The 25,107-nt window shown below is 49.3% G+C and overlaps 1 protein-coding gene across 2 annotated transcripts in view; it reads left to right on the top strand.

Annotated features, from left to right (window-relative positions):
- The window catches only part of ZNF638 (zinc finger protein 638), a 985,826-nt gene that overhangs the window by 75,634 nt on the left and 885,085 nt on the right, over positions 1–25,107 (top strand). For both annotated transcript variants that reach the window (XM_078674499.1, XM_078674497.1), the window contains 2 exons: positions 17,589–17,866; positions 18,618–19,102. In XM_078674499.1, coding sequence (XP_078530625.1) covers positions 17,589–17,866; positions 18,618–19,102 — 763 coding nt within the window. The remainder of the gene's footprint in view (positions 1–17,588; positions 17,867–18,617; positions 19,103–25,107) is intronic.

Genomic DNA, 25,107 nt, shown 5'->3' with positions numbered 1-25,107 from the left:
TACTAAGGGTGGTCGGCACGGATCAACCGCTGCGACACCGTCCAAGCACGCCAAGGCCAGCGGCACGGCTCCGGTTCCGACTGGGACTCCGTTAGTCGGTCGCGTAGTGGAGACGGAGCCGACACAAGCACACGGATCGAAGGCTGGCACATCTGCGCATCGCTCCAAGGACTCTGGGTCGGCGGCAACTGCATCAGCGTCCAAGACTCAGAAGAGCCACCATGACGTCGGATCCGAGGGGAAGGTCAAGACATCCTCGTCAGCGCCAAAAGCCACTGTAGGTGAAGCGTCCCTCATCGCCGCTTCGCTACAGAGAATCAGGGAAAAGGACGCTTCTACGTCGGCTCTGATGCCATCGCCTCTGACGCCGAAGGACCCTACGGCAAAGCCTACGAGTAAGCTTCTCTTCCTTCTGCCGCCAAAGGAGGCTCCGAAGGCTTTTTCTACGAACACTTTGCCGCCAGGTTCCCTCACCCACAGTCGCAGGGGAATGCGATATGGATGAACTGGTCAGGCAAATTTGCGTACGCTTTTCTGCCAGCCCCTCTGATACCGCTGGTGGCAAGAAAGCTAAGGCAACACGCGATGACTCTCATCCTGGTTGCTCCGTGGGCGCGCCAAGCATGGTACACCACGTTCCTCGAACTCTCAGTGGTGCCGCATCAAAGACTGCGCCTCACGCCCAGACTTTTGACGCAGAACCATGGAGAAATTCAGCATCCAGATCCGCAACAGCTCAACCTGGCGATCTGGCTCCTGAAGTCCTAGAGTTTGGATACCTTAACCTACCTCCAGAATGCATGAACATCATCAAGGAGGCAAGGAAGCCAACAACCAGAGCATGCTATGCTGCGAAATGGAAGCGTTTTGTTATTTACTGTACAGCCAATGACATCAACCCGCTAGATGCATCTATCCCTAACATCATTTGCTATCTGTTGCATCTTTACAAGTGCAATCTAGCGTACACTTTCATTCGGATACATCTATCCGCCATAGCGGCTTATCTTCAGAACAGGCAGCACCTCTCTGTCTTCAGAGTCCCTGCCATTAAAGCTTTCCTTGAAGGTCTGAAACGAGTCATTCCCCCAAGAACACCACCAGCTCCGGTGTGGAACCTCAATGTGGTCCTCACCAGACTGATGGGACCACCTTTTGAGCCACTGCACTCGTGTGAACTCCAGTTCCTAACGTGGAAAGCAGCTTTCCTGATAGCTATTACGTCACTGAGGCGTGTTAGTGAGCTACAAGCGCTCACAATCCAAGAGCCTTTCATTCAGATTCATGCAAATAGGGTGGTGCTACGCACTAACCCCAAATTCCTTCCGAAGGTGGTGTCAGTTTCATCTCAACCAAACTATTGACTTGCCGGCATTCTTTCAAAACCCACAAACGGTGGCGGAAAGAATGCTCCATACCTTAGATGTACGGAGGGCGTTGATGTACTACATAGACAGGACACAACCCTTTAGAAAGACAAAACAACTTTTTGTTGCCTTCGCACCACAACACAAAGGCAACCCTATTTCCAAAGCAGGAATAGCCAGGTGGATTGTTAAGTGCATCCAAATATGTTATCAAAAGGCCAAGCGCACTCTAACGATACCCCCAAGGGCGCACTCCACACGCAAATTGGGGGCATCCATGGCTTTCCTAGGGAACATTCCTTTAGAGGACATTTGCAGAGCAGCCACGTGGGTTACACCACATACCTTTACGAAACACTACTGTGTTGATGTGCATTCCAAGCAGCAAGCTGCTGTAGGACAGGCTGTTCTCAAGACACTCTTTCAGGTTTCTGCAGCTGGCACGGGCAACCGCCGCTGATGGAGGGACTGCTATGTATTCTATGCTAAGATATGAATTTAGCAGCCCACATGCCTCGAACTGAATATGCTACTTACCAGTATGCATCTGTTCTTGGCATGTAGGGCTGCTAACATTCATATCGCCCACCCTCCTCCCCGGTGCCTGTTGCAGCTGCAGATATACTATTGTATTCAGTCATTAGCATGGACATCCTTTACACTTTTCACTCCATCTTCTGCCACAATGGCGAAAAACAATCTGGGGATGGAGCCGATGCCCATGCGCACTGTAGTCCAGGGGAGGAGCCACCTATCTCAGGATACTTCGAAGACTCTTCCAGGACAACAATGTGTGATCATCCGGACCCAACACTAGGCGGCGATCTAATGCTAAGATATGAATGTTAGCAGCCCTACATGCCAAGAACAGATGCATACTGGTAAGTAGCATATTCAATATATTGTATTGTTTGGTAATTTGCGTGTTTTCCAGTGCTGGAGAATCGAAATTTGCCTAGCTTAGTAACGGTAAGTTTCAATTCTATTAAGGACACGGAGGCGAGGATTATGCTTTTCCCTTCTTCGCTGTTTATTAACAAACCAATCAGCAGCCAAAAAAGCATCAATATAAGCCTTATACCTCAGAACAAAGGATATAAAGGCTATCACAACTTAAAAAAATTCCGAATAAACTACAAGTCCCATGGTCATCCGCAGAACAGCCTGCAATATTGTCCTTCGTTAGTGTCCATGACATCTAGATAGGACGTCCCTCCTATGACCACTTCCTCTTTCTTCGCGCGAGTCACGCTTCAACTTCACTGGTCCTGCTTTGCACCATCGTTACCTAACAAGAAACATGCATCAGCGGTCTGTAAACCCAAACGGTTCAGCACAGGCAGTAAATCACCAGTATCATTACAACACGTCTCATCAAATACCTCTGGAAAACCTGCGTACTTACTGCAGTACGGGAGGGATCGCCTCCATCGGTGGCCGGGAGGGATAATCCTCGCCTCCGTGTCCTTAATAGAATTGAAACTTACCGTTACTAAGCTAGGCAAATTTCGATTCTATGTCCGGACCGGAGGCTTCAGATTATGCTAGTTTAAAGCTTACTTACCACCAAATGCACTATATCCACCACTGGTTTGAAATAAAACCACTTAAAAGTGGAGTCCGAGGACCAATCCGCCGCACGCATCAGGTCCTCCAGACGGGCTCCCAAAGAGAAAGCCTTAGAAGCCATGGCCCCTCTAGCGGAGTGGGCACCAAACTGCTTCGTATCAATACCTGCTTCCTGCATGATCCACCGAACCCATCTGGCGATGGTGGGAGATGAGACAGCCTTGTGTGGCTTCCTCAGTGCAATCAACAGCTGTCGTTCGCCCGGAGGACGAAGTTCAAGGGTTAAATCTTCATAAGCCTTCAGGCATTGTACCACACAGAGTTTGGGGACGTCCACGAAACACGGATAAGAAATTGACCTTGACCCACATTTCGTGCGGCGCCCCAACGTGAAGATTACCCCATCCGGGGAAAAAACCCTCGCCGAGATATCCAAGGCGCGCACATCAGACACCCGCCTGCATGAGACCAGACACAAGAGCATTGCCAGTTTTGCCGATAACTCCTTCAAGGAAAGATACTTGTTCGCTTGCCAAGACAAAAAAAGATTCAGAACAAGGTTGACGTCCCAAAGAACCGAGTAACGCGGTTCTGGCGGTAAGGAGAGGCGAATCCCTCTCAAGAGCCTACAAACAAAAGGGTGCTCTCCTATCGGCGCACCTGCCACAGGATTATGGCCTGCTGAGATCGCAGAGCGCATTGCATTGACAGTGCGGTAGGCCAGTCCTGTTGAAGCCGATTCCGCCAAGAAATTCAAAACTGGTACGACGCCTGCGACCAGGGGATCCAGGTCCCGTCGAAGACACCAGCGGGACCATTTACTCCAGGCAGAGCGATACCGCTTCGCCGTGCTACCTGCCCAGGCTTTTGAGAGGAAGTTCTCAGCCGGTCCCGAAAGGCCTGGGAGCGACCAGCGTCGCCTGAAAGCCTCCACGCCATGAGGCGGAGAGAACTCTGCCTGATCAGATGGTGGGGATTCCCGTCCACTTTGAGAAGAAGACGCGGAAACCGGGGGAGTAGGATTGGAGAATCCCAAGAAAGTTCCAGTAGAACCGGAAACCAGACTTGAGATCTCCACCAGGGAGTCACCATAACCACGTCCGCTCGCTGGCGGCGAAGATGGGCCGCCGCTCTTAACACCATCAAACGGCGGGAAGGCGAATGGTTGTTCCAGACTCCAATCCTGGAGAAAGGCATCCGTGGCCTCCGCGAGAGGGTCCGGCCTCCAGCTGTAAAAATGCGGGAGCTGGTGGTCCAGACGGGACGCGAAGAGGTCCACTGAAAACGGGCCCCACAGCGTGTTCAGCCACCTGAGAACCTGTGAGTCCAGCTTCCACTGACTGGAATCCCGCAAGTGTCGGGAGTGCCAATCCGCAACTTGGTTGTGCTAACCCGGCAAGTACTCCGCTGTGACCGAGATCTGGCGAGTCAGGCAGTAGTCCCAAAAGACCTTCGCTAAGTCCGCCAAGGCTTTGGAACGAGGGCCGCCCAGGTGGTTGACGTAGCGGACTGCAGAGATGTTGTCCATTCGAAGTAGAACGCAGGAGCGGGCCGAATCCTTTGTCCAGCAACGCACCGCGAAGGACCCCGCCAACAGTTCTAAGCAGTTGATATGCAACTCCTGTTCCTCGGACGACCAGGCGCCGCCTGTGGAGAACTCTCCACAGCGGGCGCCCCAGCTGGCCCTGCTGGCGTCTGACTCTGACTAAGTCCGGCACCGGTCCGAAGATCGCCCGGCCGTTCCAAGCTTCCATATGAGTCAACCACCAGGTCATTTCCTCCTTCACCTCGACTGAGAGGGGAACCACCTGATCGTACGTTAGTCCCCGACGAAGGTGATGCGCCTTGAGGCGCTGAAGGGCCCTGTAGTGAAGGGGGCCCGGAAAGATTGCCTGAATGGATGAGGAAAGTAATCCTACCACTCGGGCAATCTGCCGGAGCGATGTGTGGGATTTCGAGATCGTCTGACGCAGAAGGTGTCTAATCTTTCCCATCTTCCTGGAAGGAAGGCTCAGGGTGCACTGCACAGAGTCCACCGTAAAGCCGAGGTACACTACTGTCTGAGTGGGGGAGAGAACTGACTTCACGTCGTCTATTACAAATCCCAGCCCCTGTAGCAAGGATACGGTCTGTTGAAGTTGAAGGCTCAACTTCTTGGGGCACTGTGCCATCAACAGAAGGTCGTCTAAATAGACGATCATCCGAATTCCTTGGCCCCGCAAGAGCTCTACAGCCGGATGGAGTACCTTTGTGAAGCACCAAGGCGCCGATGAAAGACCGAATGGAAGGGCGGTAAACTCAAACTCGACCCATCCACTGGAATTGAAGGAAACGACGATGCGGAGGGTGGATAGGAACCACTAAGTACGCATCCTTGAGGTCCAGGCGGACCAACCAGTCGTTGAGGAGGAGCACATCCCGCAAGAGATGAATCCCCTCCATCTTGAAATGCCGGTAAACCAACCATCCGTTGAACTCTTTGAGGTTGATTACCGGACGTTTTCCCCCATCCACTTTGTCCACCAGGAACAAGTTGCTCAAAAACCCGGCCGGATGTCGAGTTGAACGACAAATGGCCCCTTTGCGCAACAGGACGGTGACCTCTTCGTCGACCAGTTGCGCATCCGCTTGAGAGAAAACGATAGGGTGTGGGGGTCTGTCTTGGTATGTGTAGGAGAGTAGGGTCTGCAATCCTATGATCACCCCAGATTTTTGCTTTTTGCTTCACTGGTTTACGACTTTCCCTGGCTGTGGGCCTGCTAATCAGACCCACAGCCTAGCTGTTCTCTCTATTCCAAATTGTACCCAGGTACTGAATTGGCACTGGGCTCTCTTGTGTCCCTGTAACCAGGGCAGAGGTGTACCCAGAAGTCTCCCAGGGGCTGCAGCATGTATTATGCCACCCCTGGGTTGACTAACTAAACCAGACAAAACTGGCTGCTTGACAGCTGGGGCAAGGTGGTGTTACACACCCTTTGCTTTAGATATAGTATTCCTATATCTAACCCTAAAATGGACACATATATTCCTATCAGTCACTCCTATGGCAGGCCTTAACAATCCTGAAGGCAGAGTGCTTGGAATAATGTGAAATGGTGCTCTGGCATGAGCTGAGCCCGTTTGCAGCTTGCGGAACCAAGTCGGTATCCCTGAACAGCAACCTGTACTGCTCAGTGGTTAAGCCAAACCCATCAACCAGTGTATTTTTCAGGACTTGGTAATTGTTAGCATCCTCAACTCTAGTAGTGAGGAGCTTATCTCTACCTTTGCCTTCAAAGGAGAGCCACAGTATAGCTGCCCACTGACTTTGGGGGATGCACTGGACAGTGCAGGCCCTCTCCAAAGCAGCCATCCATTTGTGGATGTCATCCCCTTGTTTAAAGGGGGGCACTCTTACTCGGGTGTTTAGTATCTAAACTCCTTTCCTTATCTCTAGGGAGATTGCTGCCACCAGTGGGAACTGTCCCACTCATCTGCTGCTCTCTAGCAAAGGCAAGCTTCTCTTTGGCCAGGGCAAGTTCTTCCCTTTGAATCCTTAGATTAGCCTGTTTCATCCTTGCTTCATGTTCTCTTCTCTGAGGGGAAGTCAATCTCCTCTGGGGAGAAATCCTTCTCCTCTGAGAAGAGGCATTAGAGTGCAGAGATCTATTGGAGTCCCTAGAAGGAGATCTATCTCTCCTAACTCCAAGGTTAGGCCTCATTAGGGTCAGTACTGGGGGTCCCCCAGATCCTTCCCCAAGTAGGTCTAAGTTGGCCCTAGTAAGTCTGCTGACTACCTCAAGACCTTTGTCTACCTCGTCCCCAGAGAGTTCCTCTTGATCCTCCTCCTCAACTGCATTGGCAGTGTTGGGGAGGTCTGGATCCCCAGAGGTACCCTCTAAGGCTGGCATATTCCCATCTGTAGAGAAGCTTTCCTAGCATCATGTGTCTCTAAGAGACCTATCAGAAAGGGAATGGTGGGGTTAGACCCCTGTTTCAGTTTCCTGGAGGTACACACTTGTCTCATCTCCTGGAAACTGACAGCTGCATATCTTGAGATGACCTGTGGAGGGTCACTAGCCACTAGGGGAGTCTCTGAAGACTCCATGGGTAGACATGCTTTTCTAGTGAGGTGTAAGTGGTGCACTTACCTACACTATTTGTTTGCCTACTGATCCCTTGCTAAGAGTTGTAGTCGGGGTGTGCTAAGCCCTGTTGAACTACAACAGCTGGTTCAGTAGAACTCAGAGTATTCTAAGCTAAGTTATATGTACCTTGGTACTTATGTGATCTTTCAAATGATATTCTTAGGATACGTGTGGTAAAACAACAGCACGCTCAAATCCCAACCGCTGCTCACCAATGTGAGAAGTTGGCCTGATATGCAGTGCTCACTATTCTAGTGATCACTATGTATCAGTCCAGACAACCCTTATTGATGATTGGTTGTAAGTCAACCTGATAGACCAGCTATCCTAGTAGCATGGACAAGAGCAGTCTTTAGGCTAAACTCTAGAGGGCGTGTTAAGCCAGCTGTTTTACCATCACATTTACCCCTTGAACACCAAGTGAAAGGACACCACACAAGTTATGAAAATAAAAGGATATTTATTTATAACAAGTCTACCCTGATCTCTTTATGAGTCAGGGAGCTAAGCACATAACAAAACTCTTAAGAAAATACTTTAAGTCGCACAATTTACACAAATGCCCGAGGGGCACGAAAAACCATATACACAAAAAGTGGAATGCGAAATTACTAGCAGGTAAGTACTACTCTCATAGGCTTGGGGATCGCTAGGACTATTCTACTGAACATTCAGATTACGAGCAGGAGGCCTAGGGACGTCGTGTGCATTAGTAAATGCAAAGTTAGTGTTATCGGACGAATCCGACTAGATAGAGCTGAAACGGATCCGGACACTTAGATAGTTAAGCTATGCTGGTGCACCGAAATGCTCAGGTTACCTAGCCCAGGGGCTGCGGCTGCATAGGTCTGAAAAGACGTCGGGAATCCTCGTTGCTGTCTATGGAGCCTAAAAGAAGTTGCTGGCAAGCGACCAGTGAAGAGATTCTGAGGGATCCAAGCCTGGATCGGGGAAGGAGACCTGTAAGCAGAGGGGACCAAGTTCTGAATCACTAGCCAGTGATTAGGTGGGCACCAGGATAGCACCGGACGAAGTCACCTCGACCAGGTGAGTGGGCGACGCTGGGCTCTGCAGTCTCTCGGACCAGGAGGCGTTGTCGGCGACCAGGGTGGAGGTGCGAGCTGTGCCACGGAGGTATCTGCTGTCGACGTCGCTGCACCCAGGATTGGGGCAACAACTCTTGGCAAATGCAAGCCCACGCGGTGGACTCAAAATGGCGTCTGGAGTGGACCAGGAGGGTCCGGGGTGCTCCTCTGTTGGAGGGGAGCAAGGGCCAGTCTGGAGCAACCAGACCAGCAGTGTTGTCGTCGTGGTTCGTCGTCGGGAGGGTCACTAGCCAACGGGCAAGTGACCTGGACAACGCGGTGAGCAGCAGAGAGCAGAAGGGCCCCACGCAGATCTCGTGGATGCAAGGGGGCTGGACTTCGGTGCTGGAGCTGCTCAGGGTCGGGGCTTCTCAAACCCCAAAGCACTCACGTGAGGATCCCTCAGTAGTCGTGCTGGGCAAGCGTCGTGCAGTCTTGAAGATGGCCGGTCCCTCGAGGTCTCGTCACACCCACGAATCTCAGCTGGGCTGATGATGCAGGTAGAGGTCAAAGGTGCCAGGGAAGCCGGTTCTCGTCGAGCTGGGCAGTCTTGATCCGGAGGAGAGACTTACAGCAAACCGCGATGCTTGGATGGTGCCTGCTGCTGCAGGGTGACTACTCCTTAGTCACAAGGGAGAAATCTTGAGAAGAGGCTTGAGTTCCTTTCGTGGAAAGTCGGTTCAGGATTCAAAGATTGATCTAATTTGGAAGGGGGCCTGCTCCTACCTTTATCCTGCAAAAGGGGGCTGGCACGCGACTAAGTCCTGCCCTATGGGTGGGACTAGGAAGGGGGGCTTTCCCTAGCTCAGGGGCTGGTGTGCCCCTGGAACTGGTTCAAGCCGGCATATGCACAGTGAGCACCAGGGTGCCACTTGCAGTCACCTTCCTCTAAAGCCCTGCCTACCTAGGATACACAAAATCCTGTCTGGGACGGTGCTGGTACCGCCCCTGACAGGAAACCCTTTGTCCTTGCCGCCCGCGCTGGGAGGACTCCCAGCAGCAGGAGGGCAGACTTGTGTCTCGGTGGCAGCATCCATCTTGTTGAGCTGAGGCTATGTCCGACTTTAACCGGGGTTACAGGTTACCAACATGTCGTGTCCCTCTAGAAGGGTGGAATGCTAACCCCGTCGCCAGAATTGGCGAGGGGTTAGTATTCCAATTTGTATGACCCCTTACTCGACATGTTTTGATAATGTTATACCAGAGTTGGCATTTAACCGCGAGGATTATAATGCACTTAAGAGTATATGGTATGCGATATCATGGAACAGCTATTAGGACTTGGTTCTGCAAGCTGCAAACGGGCTCAGCTCATGCCAGAGCACCATTTCACATTATTTCAAGCACTCTGCCTTCAGGATTGTTAAGGCCTGCCATAGGAGTGACTGATAGGAATATATGTGTCCATTTTAGGGTTAGATATAGGAATACTATATCTAAAGCAAAGGGTGTGTACACCACCTTGCCCCAGCTGTCAAGCAGCCAGTTGTGTCTGGTTTAGTTAGTCAACCCAGGGGTGGCATAATACATGCTGCAGCCCCAGGGAGACTTCTGGGTACACCTCTGCCCTGGTTACAGGGACACAAGAGGGCCCAGTGCCAATTCAGTACCTGGGTACAATTTGGAATAGAGAGAACAGCTAGGCTGTGGGTCTGATTAGCAGGCCCACAGCCAGGGAAAGTCGTAAACCAGTGAAGCAAAAAGCAAAAATCTGGGGTGATAATAGGATTGCAGACCCTACTCTCCTACAGTATGGTCGATCGTAAAACTCTATGTGAAAGCCTCTGACAGTCTGTAAGACCCAAGCGTCCGATGTTATTCTTGCCCATGCCTCTGGGAACAGGGCTAACCTCAATGCTGACACTGTCTGCCGAAATAACACTCACCGTTTGGATTGTTTCCACCGGCATTCTTGAAACCACCGCGCCCTCGGAAGCGCTGTCCTCTGGTTGGGTAGAAGGTATTGTAGTTTGCTGAGGCATTAAATTGCCCTCTTCTGGAGCCTTGATTCCTGTTGGCAGGTTGCTGACCACCACGGCCGGTCGCGCGGCCCCCACCGCGACCGGCCCCCCCTAGAGAAACGTTGCTGGAAAACTCTCTTTATACTTGACTGTGCCCTATCCAGGGACGTGAAAGTAGAGACAAACTTCCCTAATTCTTTGATAAAAGGGTCCCCGAAGAGGCCCCCTTGGGCTACCGCCCCCGAGGATGCCAAGTCTCCCAGTTTCGGGTCAAGCTTAATGAGGAGGGACCTCCGGCGCTCGGTGGAAAGGGCACAATTGGCGTTCCCCAGGAAAACCACCACGCTCTGTACCCAGTTGGACAGGACATCTGGGGAAATGGCCGCACCTGAGACTTTTGCTTCCTCCGCCATGTCCAGGATCTTAGTTATAGGACCTATGGCATCCAAAAGCTTGTCCTGACAGGAGCTCCAGGAGCCATCAATTCCCTTGCGAGTAGCTTTAACGAATTTCGCTAAAAAAGTGGCCATTTTAGGGTCTAGTTCAGGGGTAAGCCACTTTGCCCTCCAATGTAGGCCTAGGACACTCCCCGCGCAGACAGCTCCTTGCGTCAGGGGCTTGCGTAGGCGCCCCGCGACGAACTTCGCCACTTTCTCCCCCGGTGTCCAGGCAGCCGACCGCGGATGCATTATTTCATCCGGGTCCAGCATGCCCGAACTATCCTGGGGTAGATCAGTGGTCGAGCCCGAGGGCCGCCAGGAACGCACTGACCCATCCTCATCGTCAGTGTCTGCCGGGGAAAACCCTCCAGGGGACGAGGGCGCTGTCCCGAAGGACCCCGAAGGGCTCGGGGCTGATGGAGGTGCAGGGGTAGTCGCGGTCGCCTTAGCTAAAAATGTGTCACGCAGGCGCTCGAAGGCGTCCCTGTCTACACCCTGCAACGCACCAGCAACCCCTTCCTTACACTTCTTCTTAGGGGCTGGGGGGGGGACCCTCCCCCAGGGGCGTAGAACTAGAGGCCCCCAACTGTGCCTGAGTGACCCTCTCGCACTCCTGAATAATGCGTGCAGAGAGCCGATCCTCCATAGGACCTACAATCTCCTGCACGCAGCGGTAAATGGAGCTATCCACCGCTGTATAAAACTCCTCATCATTTAAATACTGATGAGATTCCTCCTCCTCGTAATATTCGTCTTGGTCCATCTCCCTGTAAAGCGCAACCCAAGCACCCCATAAAGATAAGGTGTGAGAAGTTGGCCTGATGTGCAGTGCTCACTATTCTAGTGATCACTATATATCAGTCCAAACAACCCTTATTGATTGGTTGTAAGTCAACCTTATAGACCAGCTATCCTAGTAGCATGGATACGAGCAGTCTAAGGCTAAGACTCTAGAGGGCGTGTTAAGCCAGCTGTTTTACCATCACATTACCCCTTGAACACCCAGTGAAAGGACACCACACAAGTGTTATGAAAATAAACAGTGTATTTATTAGAATCACAACAACCCTGTACTCTTTATGAGGACAGGGTGCTAGGCACACAACAAAACTCTTACGAAAATACTTAAGTTAGCACGTTATACACAAATGCCCGAGGGGCACGAAAAACCATATACTTTAAAAGTGGAATGCGAATTACTAGCAGGTAAGTAACAGTTCTAATAGGCTTTGGAATCGCTAGGACTGGACTAGGGAATCGTTAGATTACTACTAGGAGACCTAGGGGACTCGGGTGCAGAGTGTGCACTCTCACGCGGGATGCGGGACAAAGTCTATGGAGGCTAGTAAAGGCAAAGTTAGTGTTCACGGGCGAACCCGACCTGGTAGGAAGAAAACGACAGTGGATCCTGACCCTAGGATAGTGAGGCTATGCTGGGACACCGAAGTGCCGAAGTTACCTAGCCCAGGGGCTGCAGCTGCATAGGTCTGAAAAGACGTCGGGGATCTCGTTGCCGGACCAGGAGCCTGGAAGGAAGAAGTTGCTGGCAGGCGACCAGTGAAGAAAAGTTCGATGGATCCAAGCCTGGATCAAGGAAGAAGGAAACCTGAAAGCAGAGGGGACCAAGTTCTTGAATCACTAGCCAGTGATTAAGTGGGCACCAGGATGGCACCGGGCGAAGTCACCGCAGTCAGGTGAGTGGGCGCTGCTGGGCTCTGCAGTCTCTCGGACCAGGAGGCGTTGTCGGCGACCAGGATGGAGGTGCGAGCTGTCCCACGAAGGTTCTTGCTGTCGACGTCGCTGGACCCAGGATTGGGCAACAAGTCTTGGCAAATGCAAGGCCCACGCGGTGGACCTAAAATGGCGTCTTGGGTGGCCCAGGAGGGTCCAGGGTACTTCTCCGATGGAGGGAAGCAAGGGCCAGTCTGGAGCAACCAGACCAGCAGCAGAAATGTCGTCGGGCGTCGTCAGGAAGGCCACAAGCCAGCGGGCTAGTAGCCAAACAACGCGGTGAGCAGTAAAAAGCAGAAGGGCCCCACGCAGATCGTGGAGATGCTGGGGGGCTGCTCTTCGGTGCTGGAGCTGCTCAGGGTGGGGGCTTCTCGGACCCCAAAGCACTCACCAGGAATTCACTCGGCGGGCTTGCTGGAAAGAAGTCGTGCAGTCTTGCAGATGGCCGGTCCCTTGAGGTCTCGTCGCACCCACGGTTCTCAGCTGGGCTGTAGAGGTGGGTAGAGGTCAGAGGTGCCAGGGAAGCCGGTTCTCGTCGAGCTGGGCAGTCTGATTCCGGAGGAAGGACTTGCAGCAGACCGCAGTGTTCTTAGATGGTGCCTGCGGATGCAGGGTGACTACTCCTTAGTCACAAGGGAGAAATCTTAGGAAGAAGTCTTGAGTTCCTTTCGTGGAAAGTAGTTTCAGGATTCAAAGATGATCTGATTTGGAAGGGGGCCAGTTCCTACCTTTATCCTGTAAAAAGGGGCTGGCACGCGACTAAGTCCTGCCCTATGGGTGGGACTAGGAGGGGGGTGGTTACACCCACTTCCTTGGCGGGCTTTTCCCCAGCACAGGGTCTGGAGTGACCCTGGAACTGGTTCCAGCCAGCCTATGCACAGTGAGCACCGGGGTGCCACGTGCAGTCACCTTCCTCTAAAGCCCTGCCTACCTACAATACACAAAACCCTGTCTGGGACGGTGCTGGCACCGCCCCTGGCAGGAAACCCTTTGTCCTTATCTCCTGCTCTGGGAGGACTCCCAGCAGCAGGAGGGCAGACTTGTGTCTCGGTGGCAGCATCCATTTTGTGGATGCTAAGGCTCTGTCTGACTTTAACCGGGGTTAGGGGTTACATACATGTCGTGTCCCTCTAGAAGGGTGGAATGCTAACCCCGTCGCCAGAATTGGCGAGGGGTTAGTATTCCAATTCGTATGACACCTTACTCGACATGTTTTGATAAAGCGATACCAGAGTTGGCACATAACCGCGAGGATTATAATGCACTTAAGAGTATATGGTATGCGATATCATGGAAACGGCTAAGGGATGGATCCCGAAAGCCGCAGACAGGCTCAGCTCATGCCAGAGCACCATCTCACACGATTCCAAGCACTCTGCCTTCAGGATTGTTAAGGCCTGCCATAGGAGTGACTGATAGGAGATCTGTGTCCATTTTAGGGTTAGATATAGGTATACTATATCTACAGCAAAGGGTGAGTACACCACCTTGCCCCAGCTGTCGTGCAGCCAGTTGTGTCAGATTTGGATGGCCAGCCAGGGGTGGCATAATACATGCTGCAGCCCCTGGTAGGCCCTGGGTACACCTATGCCCTGGGTACCTAAGGTACACTGTACAGGGACTGATAAGGTGGCTCAGTATCCAATTTAGATATGTACCTAAGGTACATGGAATCCATTTTACAGAGAGAGCAGTGGGCCTGAGGTCCTGAATAGCAGGGCCTCAGGTCAACTAAGTCAGAAAACCAGCAAAACACCAGGCAAAAAGTTGGGGGCAACCATAGTCAGGGATCTACCTTCCTACATAAGGTGAGAGGGGGAAAGGCACAGGAGCAGGACAACAGGTAGTAGCCTGTTTAAAATATGTGGGACAGAGGTACTCTGCCGTAGTTTTTGGGCCCAGTGGTACCGAGATTTTAAAGGGGGGGCACCCAACCCACCGCGTGCTGACCCTCAATAGGACCGGGTCAGTGCTGCCTCCCTGCGCGCTGCTTAAATTATAATGCAGGAAAAACAAGGTGCCCAAATCAAAAACGCCCGTAGGCGGGAACGCGGCAAAGCCGCTGTACAGACCCTCGGCGGGGCGTATGTAAGGCTGAAACCTGGGGTAGTACAGACTCAGACGAGCTGAGAGTCATGGTGAGGCAGCGGGTGGCTCCGACGAAACGTTCACCTCAGCGCGGTCTCCCTGACGAGAAAGCCGCGCTGAGGCGAACGAGACGCACAGGCGCCCCCTAGCGGCCGGAGGCGGCCGCGAAACACGGGGAAAGTCGCGTGAAGAGCAGCGAATGCTCCCGCGACCTAAAGGGACTCTGAAAGGCAAAACAAGAACCCCTTAACAAGCGTACAAGCAATCAAATACTCTAATCATTTAAAACACCCCACAAAGTAGAAACCCAGTGTGGAGAGCAACAAAAAACACTTAACTGGCTGCGACGCAGCGAAGAAAGAGGAAGTGGTCATCGGAGGGACGTCCTATCTAGATGTCATGGACACTAACAAAGGACAATATTGCAGGCTGTTCTGCGGATGACCATTGGACTTGTAGTTTATTCGGAATTTTTCTAAGTTGTGATAGCCTTTATCCTTTGTTCTGAGGTATAAGGCTTATATTGATGCTTTTTTGGCTGCTGATTGGTTTGTTAATAAACAGCGAAGAAGGGAAAAAGCATAATCTGAAGCCTCCGGTCCTGACATAGAATTGGCATTTTAAGTACTTTTTTCCCCCTTTTTCCATGAGTCCTAGGCACACTTATTTCAAACTTACTATTAAGGATGGTTACAGGGCCGTGGCTGTATATGGTACTATACAGTGGTATAAAAATGCATCCAATTAAGAGTCCATGTTTTTACATATTGGAGACATAACCTACTTTGATATAGTCCTCTAAATGACCTAAAAGTACATAACTCTATCCTATGAATAATTCCCTCTAGCAGCATTAACTTGAATTAAATGGTTTGTCGAAGTGTCTTCAATTAGGTGGAATTCTGGCCAACTCCTCCTTACAAAACTACTTGGTCCTGGTATTGTTTTAGGACGTTTGATTAATCACTGCTCTCATTAGACGCTGCAGCGTCTCAATCGATTGAGAACTGGAAGTTGACTTGGCCCTTCCAAAATCATTATTTCCCTTTTCAGTTACTCGGTTGCAACTTTACTGGTATTGTGGATCATTGTCTTTGTGCAAGATCCACTTTGTTGTGTTGTATGCAAAGCAGGCTTAACACCCCCCCCCCCCCCACACCCCTCCCACTCAGACATACTCAATGGTTGGTATTGTGCTCTAGTGGTATGCAATGCTTGGTTTTGGTCAAACGTCTGTGTGCCTGAAAACCAGCCAACTCCACTGTGATCTACTTTCCAGAGGGCTGTGTTCCAGAAATCGTGTGATCGACTGAGGTGCTTTTTGCAAACAAAAGCTGTGCGACAAATTGCTTTTTGGAGAGAACATTTCTGCTGGCTACTTTTTGGTCTCCCCTAGTGACGCAACACTTTCTCTGCTCGCTTTGGCAAGATCCATTGTTGTCGATTTAGCTTTGGAAGGGGGACAGGAGATGAGCAGGTGCCTGGACAGGCGATGTGCACGGCTCACAGCGTTTTCAGGACAACGCGTGAATGGCGCGCTTTCACTCTTTTCCCGTCTGCTCCCTCTCCCTTTGGTTAGCCAACGCTGGCTGCACCATATCTGTTTTTTGGGGGGACAGCACTTGTTTTTTTGATTAACTTGCCATGCGATTTGCCTCCCGGGCCGCTTTCACTTTTGCGGCTGCACTTGTTTGGTTCCGACATGTTACGCGCAGAGCTGAGCGCAGCGCTTCTGCTTTTCAAGCTCTGTCTGTGAAGCCCCGGTCACGAGGGGAGCGAGAGACCCACTCGTTGGGCAGCTGCAGCGCTGATCCCGTGAGTCTGACTGGTTTGGAACAGCTGGTCTTCCAATAGTTGCCTTGTGCAGTTGTGGCCCATTGTGGCACGGCTCAGTGTCCGATACCTGATGGTCAGCCTGTGAAACCGTTGCAATCAATCACCCCTTATCAGACGCGGCCCAGTGGGGCTCGGGTCGTTGGGTGATTCTCCTTTGCCAGCATGGGGTGATTTCATGACCCTCACCCCCTCCACACTTAATTTAACCTTTTACCACTGCAGCATGATGGGCGACTCCACACCCTGTCTGGGGCTGAGAGGCCAAGTCATGGAGGGAAGCAGACATTACCGGATATGTCCAGAATGAGCCGAGCTCCACCCTTTCCGTTCCCGCAGTGTTGCTAATGCGTATCACGTTTAACGAAGAATGTTAAACCTTGAGAGAGGCTGTGCTGCGTAAAGCGGCATGGGTCAGAGTTGGTTCATATCCTGTGTTCTTCACCCGTATCTTTTTTGCTTTTTTTTAATTCACATTTGGGTTCTCGCTGTAGCTCAAAAGCAGACCTGCGTTTTTTACCTAAGCACAGAAATAACAGCAATCACTGACTTTCTACTAGATATAGGACAGCTTGAGGAAGTAGTCTAATTTTATATATCGGAGTAAGATAGCTCATTGGGTTGCAGTCTGCCTGCTGCTAACGTGTTCTTTTATCTTGCAAGTTAAAGGCTGAAATGTATTTTCTTGCTTCTGAGACTTAACAAGCCTTTGCAGTGCAATAGGTCTCGCATTTACGCGAGTTTGACCTATTGGCATTGTAGATGACAATGCCTTTGATTTATGGGTTTTAAAACCAAAACACAAATAAAAGGCATTGTCATTTACAATGCCAATAGGTCAAACTGGCGTAAATGCGAGAAATATTGCATTGCAAATGCTGGTTTACAAAAGGCTGTCTTTTCTAATGATAAAATGATGGACCATTTTACTGTCGTATGGATTCCTAAATTTAACCCAGACAATCTCTGCCATGTACAAGAGAATCATGCAGTTTGATATCGGGGTGATTTTGCTTAGGTATCAACTCTTGTAAAGATTGGTTACAGTACTGAACTTTCTTCATTTGTAAATTCTTTATTAATAAGGAATGATGGACTTGATAGACTTGATATTTGGTAATGATTTTAGAACCCTTTCACTGACTGATTCTAAGGAAAGTCTTCTGACTTTTCACAGGATTTGTTGATACAGACTTTAAGGTTCAAGTTCAAACTTATAGTTTATTTGATACGTAGGTCGTAGTGCCTTCAAGATCAAGTCCATTTTTTTTAAGCTAATCCCTTAACATGCAAGGCGTTGCTACATTTATTGCACTTCAGACTTTAAAATTTCAAGGAAAAAGGAAATAACTTGGTTGTGTAAATAGTCTCAATTTTACGTTGACAGAAATGAAACAGACAAAGATCGGTCGCCAAGGGGACGTTCTGGATCTGGCAGTTCCAGCCCTAGGCATCCTAGATCTTCAGGCTCCAGCCACAGACTTCTTCGATCCAGGAGCCCTGATAAATTCACTCGTCCGAGAAGTCTAAGTCGAAGTCCAAGGCGTGCTGTTCGTCGCAGTCCAAGACGTTCAAGAAGCCCACGACGCATTTCAAGAATAAGTCCAAGGTACCGAAAGACTTTAAGTGGTGAACGTACATCAAGGAAGACAAGTAGAACTCCAGGTAACCGCTCTGAAGTATTCTTTTTTTTTTTTTTTTTTTTCTTTCAATTACTGTTGTATGGTTTTTAATACAAGTTATACAATTGTATTTGCATAACTCTTGTTCGGCTGCCAACCAGTGGGAACGCTTACAAATTACAGATTCAGAAATTGCTCGAAGGCAAAGCTGTCCAATATATGGGGGCATAAAATGTATGCTGAGGAGCTGCATACATCCTTCCTTCTCAAACCATTCCTGCTGTATTGAAGTGATAACTGAGTTCCAAACAGAATAAGCAGGAATCGATGGCTCAGGACTATAGACTAAGTTCTCATCAGATTTAACATTTGGCTGACCCAACATGCCATGGAAAGTACCATTGCACCAGAACTAAACTTCCTCATCCCAGACTCTTGTGCAGGCAATTTTGTCTCTACGTCGCTTGAGATGGATGGATGCTTGGGAATAGCTACATATCTTATAAATGGGCGTTTGCTCAGGAATGTGTATGTAAAGTTCCTTATTTTTGATGGTGACTGCAGTATATATTGAAGTGGCAGTATGAAGCTCCGTAATCTATATTCTGTTTGTGATGGGCAGGCAGTCTGCCATTCCGTAAGCAACTTCTCTATTCCTTTGGGTGCACCTAGGCCATTCCTTTAGTAATATTGTAAATGACACCAACCAAAACCTTAAAATGAACACTTGTGTAAATTCAAATATGTTAATCCATGTTAGGTCATCCACACTAATTGAAATATGTTTCTTTCAGAAAAAAAATCTTCAGATACTTTTAGATCTGGTTCGAAAACTGAATTAGGTAAACATCGAAATGGAAAATCTTCTACAGCTGCTAAAAGAATACAGACTAAACCTGAATCTACAGGCTTGAGGAAGCCTGGTTCCGAAAGCACTTCTGCAAGAAGACCTGGATTTGCTGCCAGATATCCTAGCAATGACTGCACTTCTCCTAGAAAATCTTCAACTAGTTCTGACCGCGCTTCATCAAAGAGGCTGCCTTCTAGCAGTAGCCAGAAGCAAAGCAGTAGCAGCACATTGTCCAAGAAGTCTGGCACAGATGGCACTGCTAAGAAGCCAGTGTCCTCAACTTCACTTGAAGAAAAGTCAGTTACTCCTACAGATGAATCAAAAAAATCTCACGATAAAAGAAAACCAGGAAATATGGAAGCAGTTGTTGTTACGACTCCGGCACCCCCACCTCCGACTCCTAAGGAAGCATATCATTCTCTTCCATGGGTCAGTATTTTTGATTTCTGTTACATGCCTGAGTTAATTAGTGTTGTATAGTTACATTTTAGTTGTTGCCTCTCAGACTTTTAGTTGACTAATAACCATGCATGATGTATTTAAATTTTCATTATCGGCGGTTGGTTAATTTGATTCTCTTTTTGTTTTTGTAATTGAACTATAGTGGTTGAGTGAGATTGTGTGGCTTGACAGGTTACGCTTTCTGTGGCAAGTGAACCATAGCTACACTAATTTATTTCATACTCCTTTTTTGTTGTAAATTTACAAGAAACGTCACGGAGATGCAACTTTAATTTGACTCAATGTTGTAGAAGTAGAGTATGGCATGTATGGCTATCCAGTATTGGAGTATCTTTCATCGATTCACATGCCTGAATCATTCCCCGTCGCCGAGGCGAGAGTCCCACGGTATATAAAAAAGCAGTGCCAAAAGTAAATTACAGTAGTAGGCCCTATGAGAAAGGCCTGAGGCCTAGATTGTAGTAGCCTATCTACCTCATTATGCTAAAAAGACCAAAGTCTTTGTTCCAACCAATACGCTCACAGCACCCTCTAGAACCCTTTCTGCAGAGCCAATTCTCCTCAGATTTTCACCGCACGTCGTGTGGAAGGGAGTCTCCCTGAGTCTCTACTCAGTTTCTTCTCTAATTCAGGATGTCTGACAAAGGCTTTATTTGAACCTTGCAGAACATGTCTAAAGAAAAGGGTCCATGTTGATGACCTACCGAAGGACTGCATTTATTGCCTTAATCCTAAACATGAGGCAAAAAATTATAAGATCTGCCGCACCTTCCCTTCCAAGACCTTGAGGGATAGGGAGGCCAGAGTCCTCTTATGGCTCAAATCCTCTTGGACAGATGATGACAGAGCTTAGACATCAAGTAAGAGAGCTAGATCGCAGGAGGATTATCCAAGTGAGGGGAGAAAGCATGTTAAAACCTCCCACTCCACTTCGGGCTCTTCAAAGAGATCTTTATCTTCTCTCCCTGAAGCCCCCTCTCTCAAGGAATCTACAAAGAAAACTGTGTAAGACCTCGTCTGTCTCCTCACCTGTGACTACCATTTAATCTTCTGCTCCTTCGTCTACGGCTATGATTTCCACCGCAGCCATCACCTCTCCTATCCTGTCTACTAGAGCTCCATTGTGGCAACTAGAACCATTGTCGACAGTCCCGTCATTGAAGAAGCACTTGTCGACGAAGACACCATCGAAACCCTCGTCGACGAAGTCATCTACGGTACAGTCGACGAGCGTCTCGCCAACGAAGAAGCAAAGTCACTCGATGTCGAGTCCGTCGACGGTGGTTCCGTCGACATCGAGTCCTTCGACTATTTCGTAGACGGTAGTCCCGTAGACGTCGATTCTGTCGACTTTAGCTCCGTTGTCGAGGAGGAAGATCATTTTGAGGATGATGACAATGAGGGAGCTTTTGGGATAGCGCACCATCCTTCAGAATTGAACATTAAGTGCCAGGATGATGAGGAGGATGAAGACTATTCAGAACATTATTATCAGGACGACATTGTAGTGCCTCATCAGACAGAATACCAAAGGCGATCTCGTCCTTCGGAATCCAGCCATCTGCCACCGGGTCTAATACAAGATTTACAGGCCATGCTGGCAGACTATAAGCAATGTTTTCCGCCACAGCAGGTTTTACCTGCACCCCAACCTGCGGTTCCGGTTCCTCAACCTGAGATTCCACCACCTAGGTCTCCGGTAATGGAACTACCTCAACCTGATGTGCCTACGCACACCCCGGATACTTCTTCGGATGAAGAAGTATAGGAGGGCGAGTTACCAGATAACCCTCCGTTGGATCAGTGGTTTGCCCCAGTATTGGAACTTTCATAGATTCCCATGCTTTTGTATCATTCCCCGTCGTCTGAATGGGAGTCTCTGTAACAAAAATAACATAGCAGTAGGTATAAAAGAGAGAAAAAGGTCTAGGCCTCATTCCCTTTTGTAGCATATCCACCTCTTTGGCTGATGCCTAGTTTGGTCTCTTTTGCACAATCAGAAGAGCCTCACCCCATAGAACCCTCCTGAAGGAACCTCAGAGCCTTAGATTTTCTACCGCACGTTGTGCTTAGGGAGTCTCCTTTGAGCTCTGCTCAATCTCTACTCATCAGAGTTTTTCTTCAGGTTTTTTCTCTTCTAATTGTTAGCTGTTCCTCCAGGGTGCCTGACAAGGAAAAGAAGGCCCTTTTCAAGCCATGTTCCACCTGTGGCAAGAAAAGATTATTTATTGAGGATAAGCACAAAGACTGCATCTACTGCCTCTATCCTGATCACAAGGCTACGGACTGCAAGATATGCCGCACCTTTTCAGCAAAGACCCTCCGGGACCGTGAGGGTAGACTTCTTACATGGCTCCAGAAATTAAAGTCCAGGAAGGACACTGTCTCCAGTGACAGTGAGGACTCTGCATCTGCGTCTTCGACAAGGTCAGTTTAGAGGGGTAGGGGTTCCCCTTCTGTGGAGCATCACTCGAAGGCCTCAAGAAAGACCCCAGAGAGTCTGAGATCCAAGGTCCAGGCGAATCTCCTCACCATGGTGAAGAGGAGAGGGTGGGACCATCTGCGCCTTCTGTGGGTTTGAAGACTGATCCAGCCTTCAATAAGCCCTCTTAAACTTCTGGAAAATCTGACAGAAGTTCCAAGTCGTTGACGATGAAGGCGTTGTCGACGGAGACTCAGTCGACGAAGAAATTGAAGCCTAAGCTGAAACTGGTTCCTTCGACCTCGTCGGCGGGACAATCTACGTCGACGGGATCGTCGAGGAGAATGGAGTAGTCGATGACAGCGACATCAACGTTGACGAGGGAGTCCACGACTACGTCGACGAGGATGTCGACGGCGAGGACTAAGTGTTCGTCGTCGACGACTGGGGTGTCGACAGTCTCGTCGACGCCATAGACGACGCCCATCTCGTCGTCGAGTGTTCTTGCGTCGACGAAGCATATTCCGTCAACTAAACCGACGGCAGCATTTTCAGTTTCATCGGCGACCGGACAGTCGACTATTTTATCAGAAAAGAGGATTACTATTTCTATGACCAGAATCACACCGGACATGACATCTCCTAGAAGGGTTACTCCCCTGCCACCTACTCTGCGATTGGATGAAGATGAGTCAGAGGATGACTACCAGGACTCATATGGCTACGCAGACAGTCCCTCTCAACTTCTGGTTAAATGCCAGGAGACAGATTCTGAAGGAGGGTATGACCAGGAATGTGTTTACCATCATTCTGCCCAACCACAGCAATATTCCAGTCAAGAGATGGTTTCGGTACAATCATCTTTCTTACAGGACCTTCAGAAGATGCTGCAGTATTATAAATCTAGATCTGCAGAACCTGCTCCTGTTCCAGTTGCGCAAGCAATGCCTGCCCCTGTACCTTCCTCAATGGCTGTTCCTGAATTGCCAACCCAGGTGTCACCTCAGCCACAGACATCTGTTCCATAAAAGCCTTCCAGACCAGTAGACACCCATGATGATTCCTTGGATGAGGATCAAGATTTGGATGACTGAGCTGATCAAACTTCTGAATGGATTGAATATATCATCGCAGACCCACCATCTCCAGATCCGGTGGATTCCCCGCCAGCGGATTTAGGGGGGGTTTCATCAGCTAATGGAAAGAGCGGCTGGCAGATTCAAATTATCTATGCCTTCTATGGCCACCGAGTGTTTCTTATGATTTTAAGGAACCTTATAAGAAGACAACAAGATCCATACCAATTGTTCAACATCTGTGGGATGAAGGCCTTAAGGTGATGAAAGATCCAGCGACTGTGGTCCGTGTACTACCGTGTCTAGACAAAAAATACAAAACGCCTGAGGATGGTCCAGCTTCTGTGACAGGACACCCAAGACCGGACTCTGTAATTTCTCAAGCGTCGCAAAGGAAATCCCGCATCCCCTCTGCTACTTTAACTCCTCCTCCAGATAAGGAGGGAAGGCGATTGGACAACGCCTGGAAGAGGTTCTCTTCAATGGCGAGTCTTCTGGTGCCAGTAGCAAATGCCCTAGCAATATTGGGCAGATACAACCACAAGCTATGATGTGATGTGTCCCCGTCCTTGGATCAGCTTCCTCCGGAGTCGAAGACGGAAGCTAAAAAAGTTTTACAAGAAGGGGAGAAAACCTCAATGGAGGTCATTGACTGTGCCATGGCTATTGCCATGACGGCGTTTAGTTCTTTGGCTGGGGCTGCAGTCCTTCGTCGCCAAGGATATCTTAAGGCGATTTGGTTTAGACCCGAGATCCAAAATAAAATCCTGGATCTCCCTTTTGATGGAGAAGCATTATTCGGTAAATTGATTGACGACACACTCCAGGATATTAAAAAGGATACTGAGACCGCTAGGTCTTTGGGTACGCTTCAGTACCGTAAGGCTCCTTTTAGAGGGTCCAGAGGCAAAAGCACCAACTACAGAGGATCTTCAACAACCAAGGTACTCCTCCTATGGCTCAGGTTCGCAACAATACCGTCAGCCTTATCACCAAAGGAAGGGCCAGTCCTTGAATTACTCAAGACCTAATAACAGAGGAAAACAAGCTTGCCAAGGACGTGATACGTCCAAGAGACAATAGCGGCCTCCTGGCTCTTCCTACTGTGCCCCCCTCCGCAAGATCATCATTAGGAGACAGGGTGTCCCAATACCTTCAGAATTGGTCCAACATCAGACCGTTTGGTGCTAAACATCATTCGAAAGGGCTATACTTTGGAATTCACTCAAATCCCACCATCCAAGCCCCCTACTGCCATTCCATCCAAACTGAAGAACTGGGTTTTTCAGAACCCAACGGCGCCAGGGACACGCCCAAAGTCTTCGGATTCCCCTGTCTTGGTATACAGAGACACGGAACACTTCTAGGTGGCGTCAGAGATCAAATTTATTAGCTGCAGCTAGTAACAGTAAACCAAGCAATACAACACTGTGTACAACTCAGGAGACTGCTCAACTTTCGTAGAGCAAGAGCCTTTTATCCAAAATTTGCTTCATTACGAATGCGCACCCACTGCGACAAATTCTGACGAATGAAATACATTTTCCCACACATTATTACATTCCAAAAAGCTCACTTTACATCGTACCAACCCACAAGTTAATTATTAGGACTGTCCCAAATTCGATTACCACAAGCCGGACAAACCATTATTGAAAGCACTACCCATGTAATGAAAAGTCGTAAGGAAAGAAACAATTCAGATGCTGGTTAGGATAAGATATGTGCAAGAAACTAAGTTAACGATATCCTGAACATTGATTGGCAATTTCAGACAACGATCAGCTAGAGAAATTGGCTTCGTAAAAGGGTCAGTTTCAGGTGAGTAGGTCAGCATCTTGCAGTTCACTCGCAAGTCTGAAAGGCCTAGTTAATGCGTACATGACAAACGAAGCCCATGCAACTTTGTTCGTTCATTTACCTCCTCGGCCTACGTGAGGGCAACACAAAATGGCATCACGAACAACGCAAACAAAATGGAGTCCGGTCCAGAAAACCACAGAACCTCAACATCTGCGTCTTCTGCAGCTCGAAGTTCATCAAGTGCTCCTGAAGGGTGCTATAGAGCCGGTTCCCTCCGACCAAAGAGGAGAGCGATTCTATTCCAGGTTGTTCCTAGTAAGGAAGACGCTAGAGAAATGGCGCCCCATTTTAGATCTCAGGGAGCTCAACACCTATCTCATCTCCCTGTCTTTCCAGATGGTCTCTCTTGAAGACATTTTACAGCTTGTCAATCCGGGGGATTTCATGGCCATGCTCGATCTCGAAGATGCGTATTTTCATGTACCAATTCACCCAGCACACAGAAGGTTTCTATGATTTACAGTAGCCAAGAGCCACTTTCAGTACAAGGTTTTACCATTTTAGTCTTCGCTCAGCCCCGAGGATCTTCACAAAGGTGCTGGCGCCAGTGGCGGCATTTCTACGCAGGAATCATTTTCAAGTCTTCCCTTACCTGGAGGACTTGTTGCTGA

The sequence above is a fragment of the Lissotriton helveticus genome, chromosome 2_1 (assembly GCF_964261635.1).
Source record: "Lissotriton helveticus chromosome 2_1, aLisHel1.1, whole genome shotgun sequence".
NCBI classification, from domain to species: Eukaryota; Metazoa; Chordata; class Amphibia; order Caudata; family Salamandridae; genus Lissotriton; species Lissotriton helveticus.
This window is presented reverse-complemented; position numbering and strand designations above follow the sequence as displayed.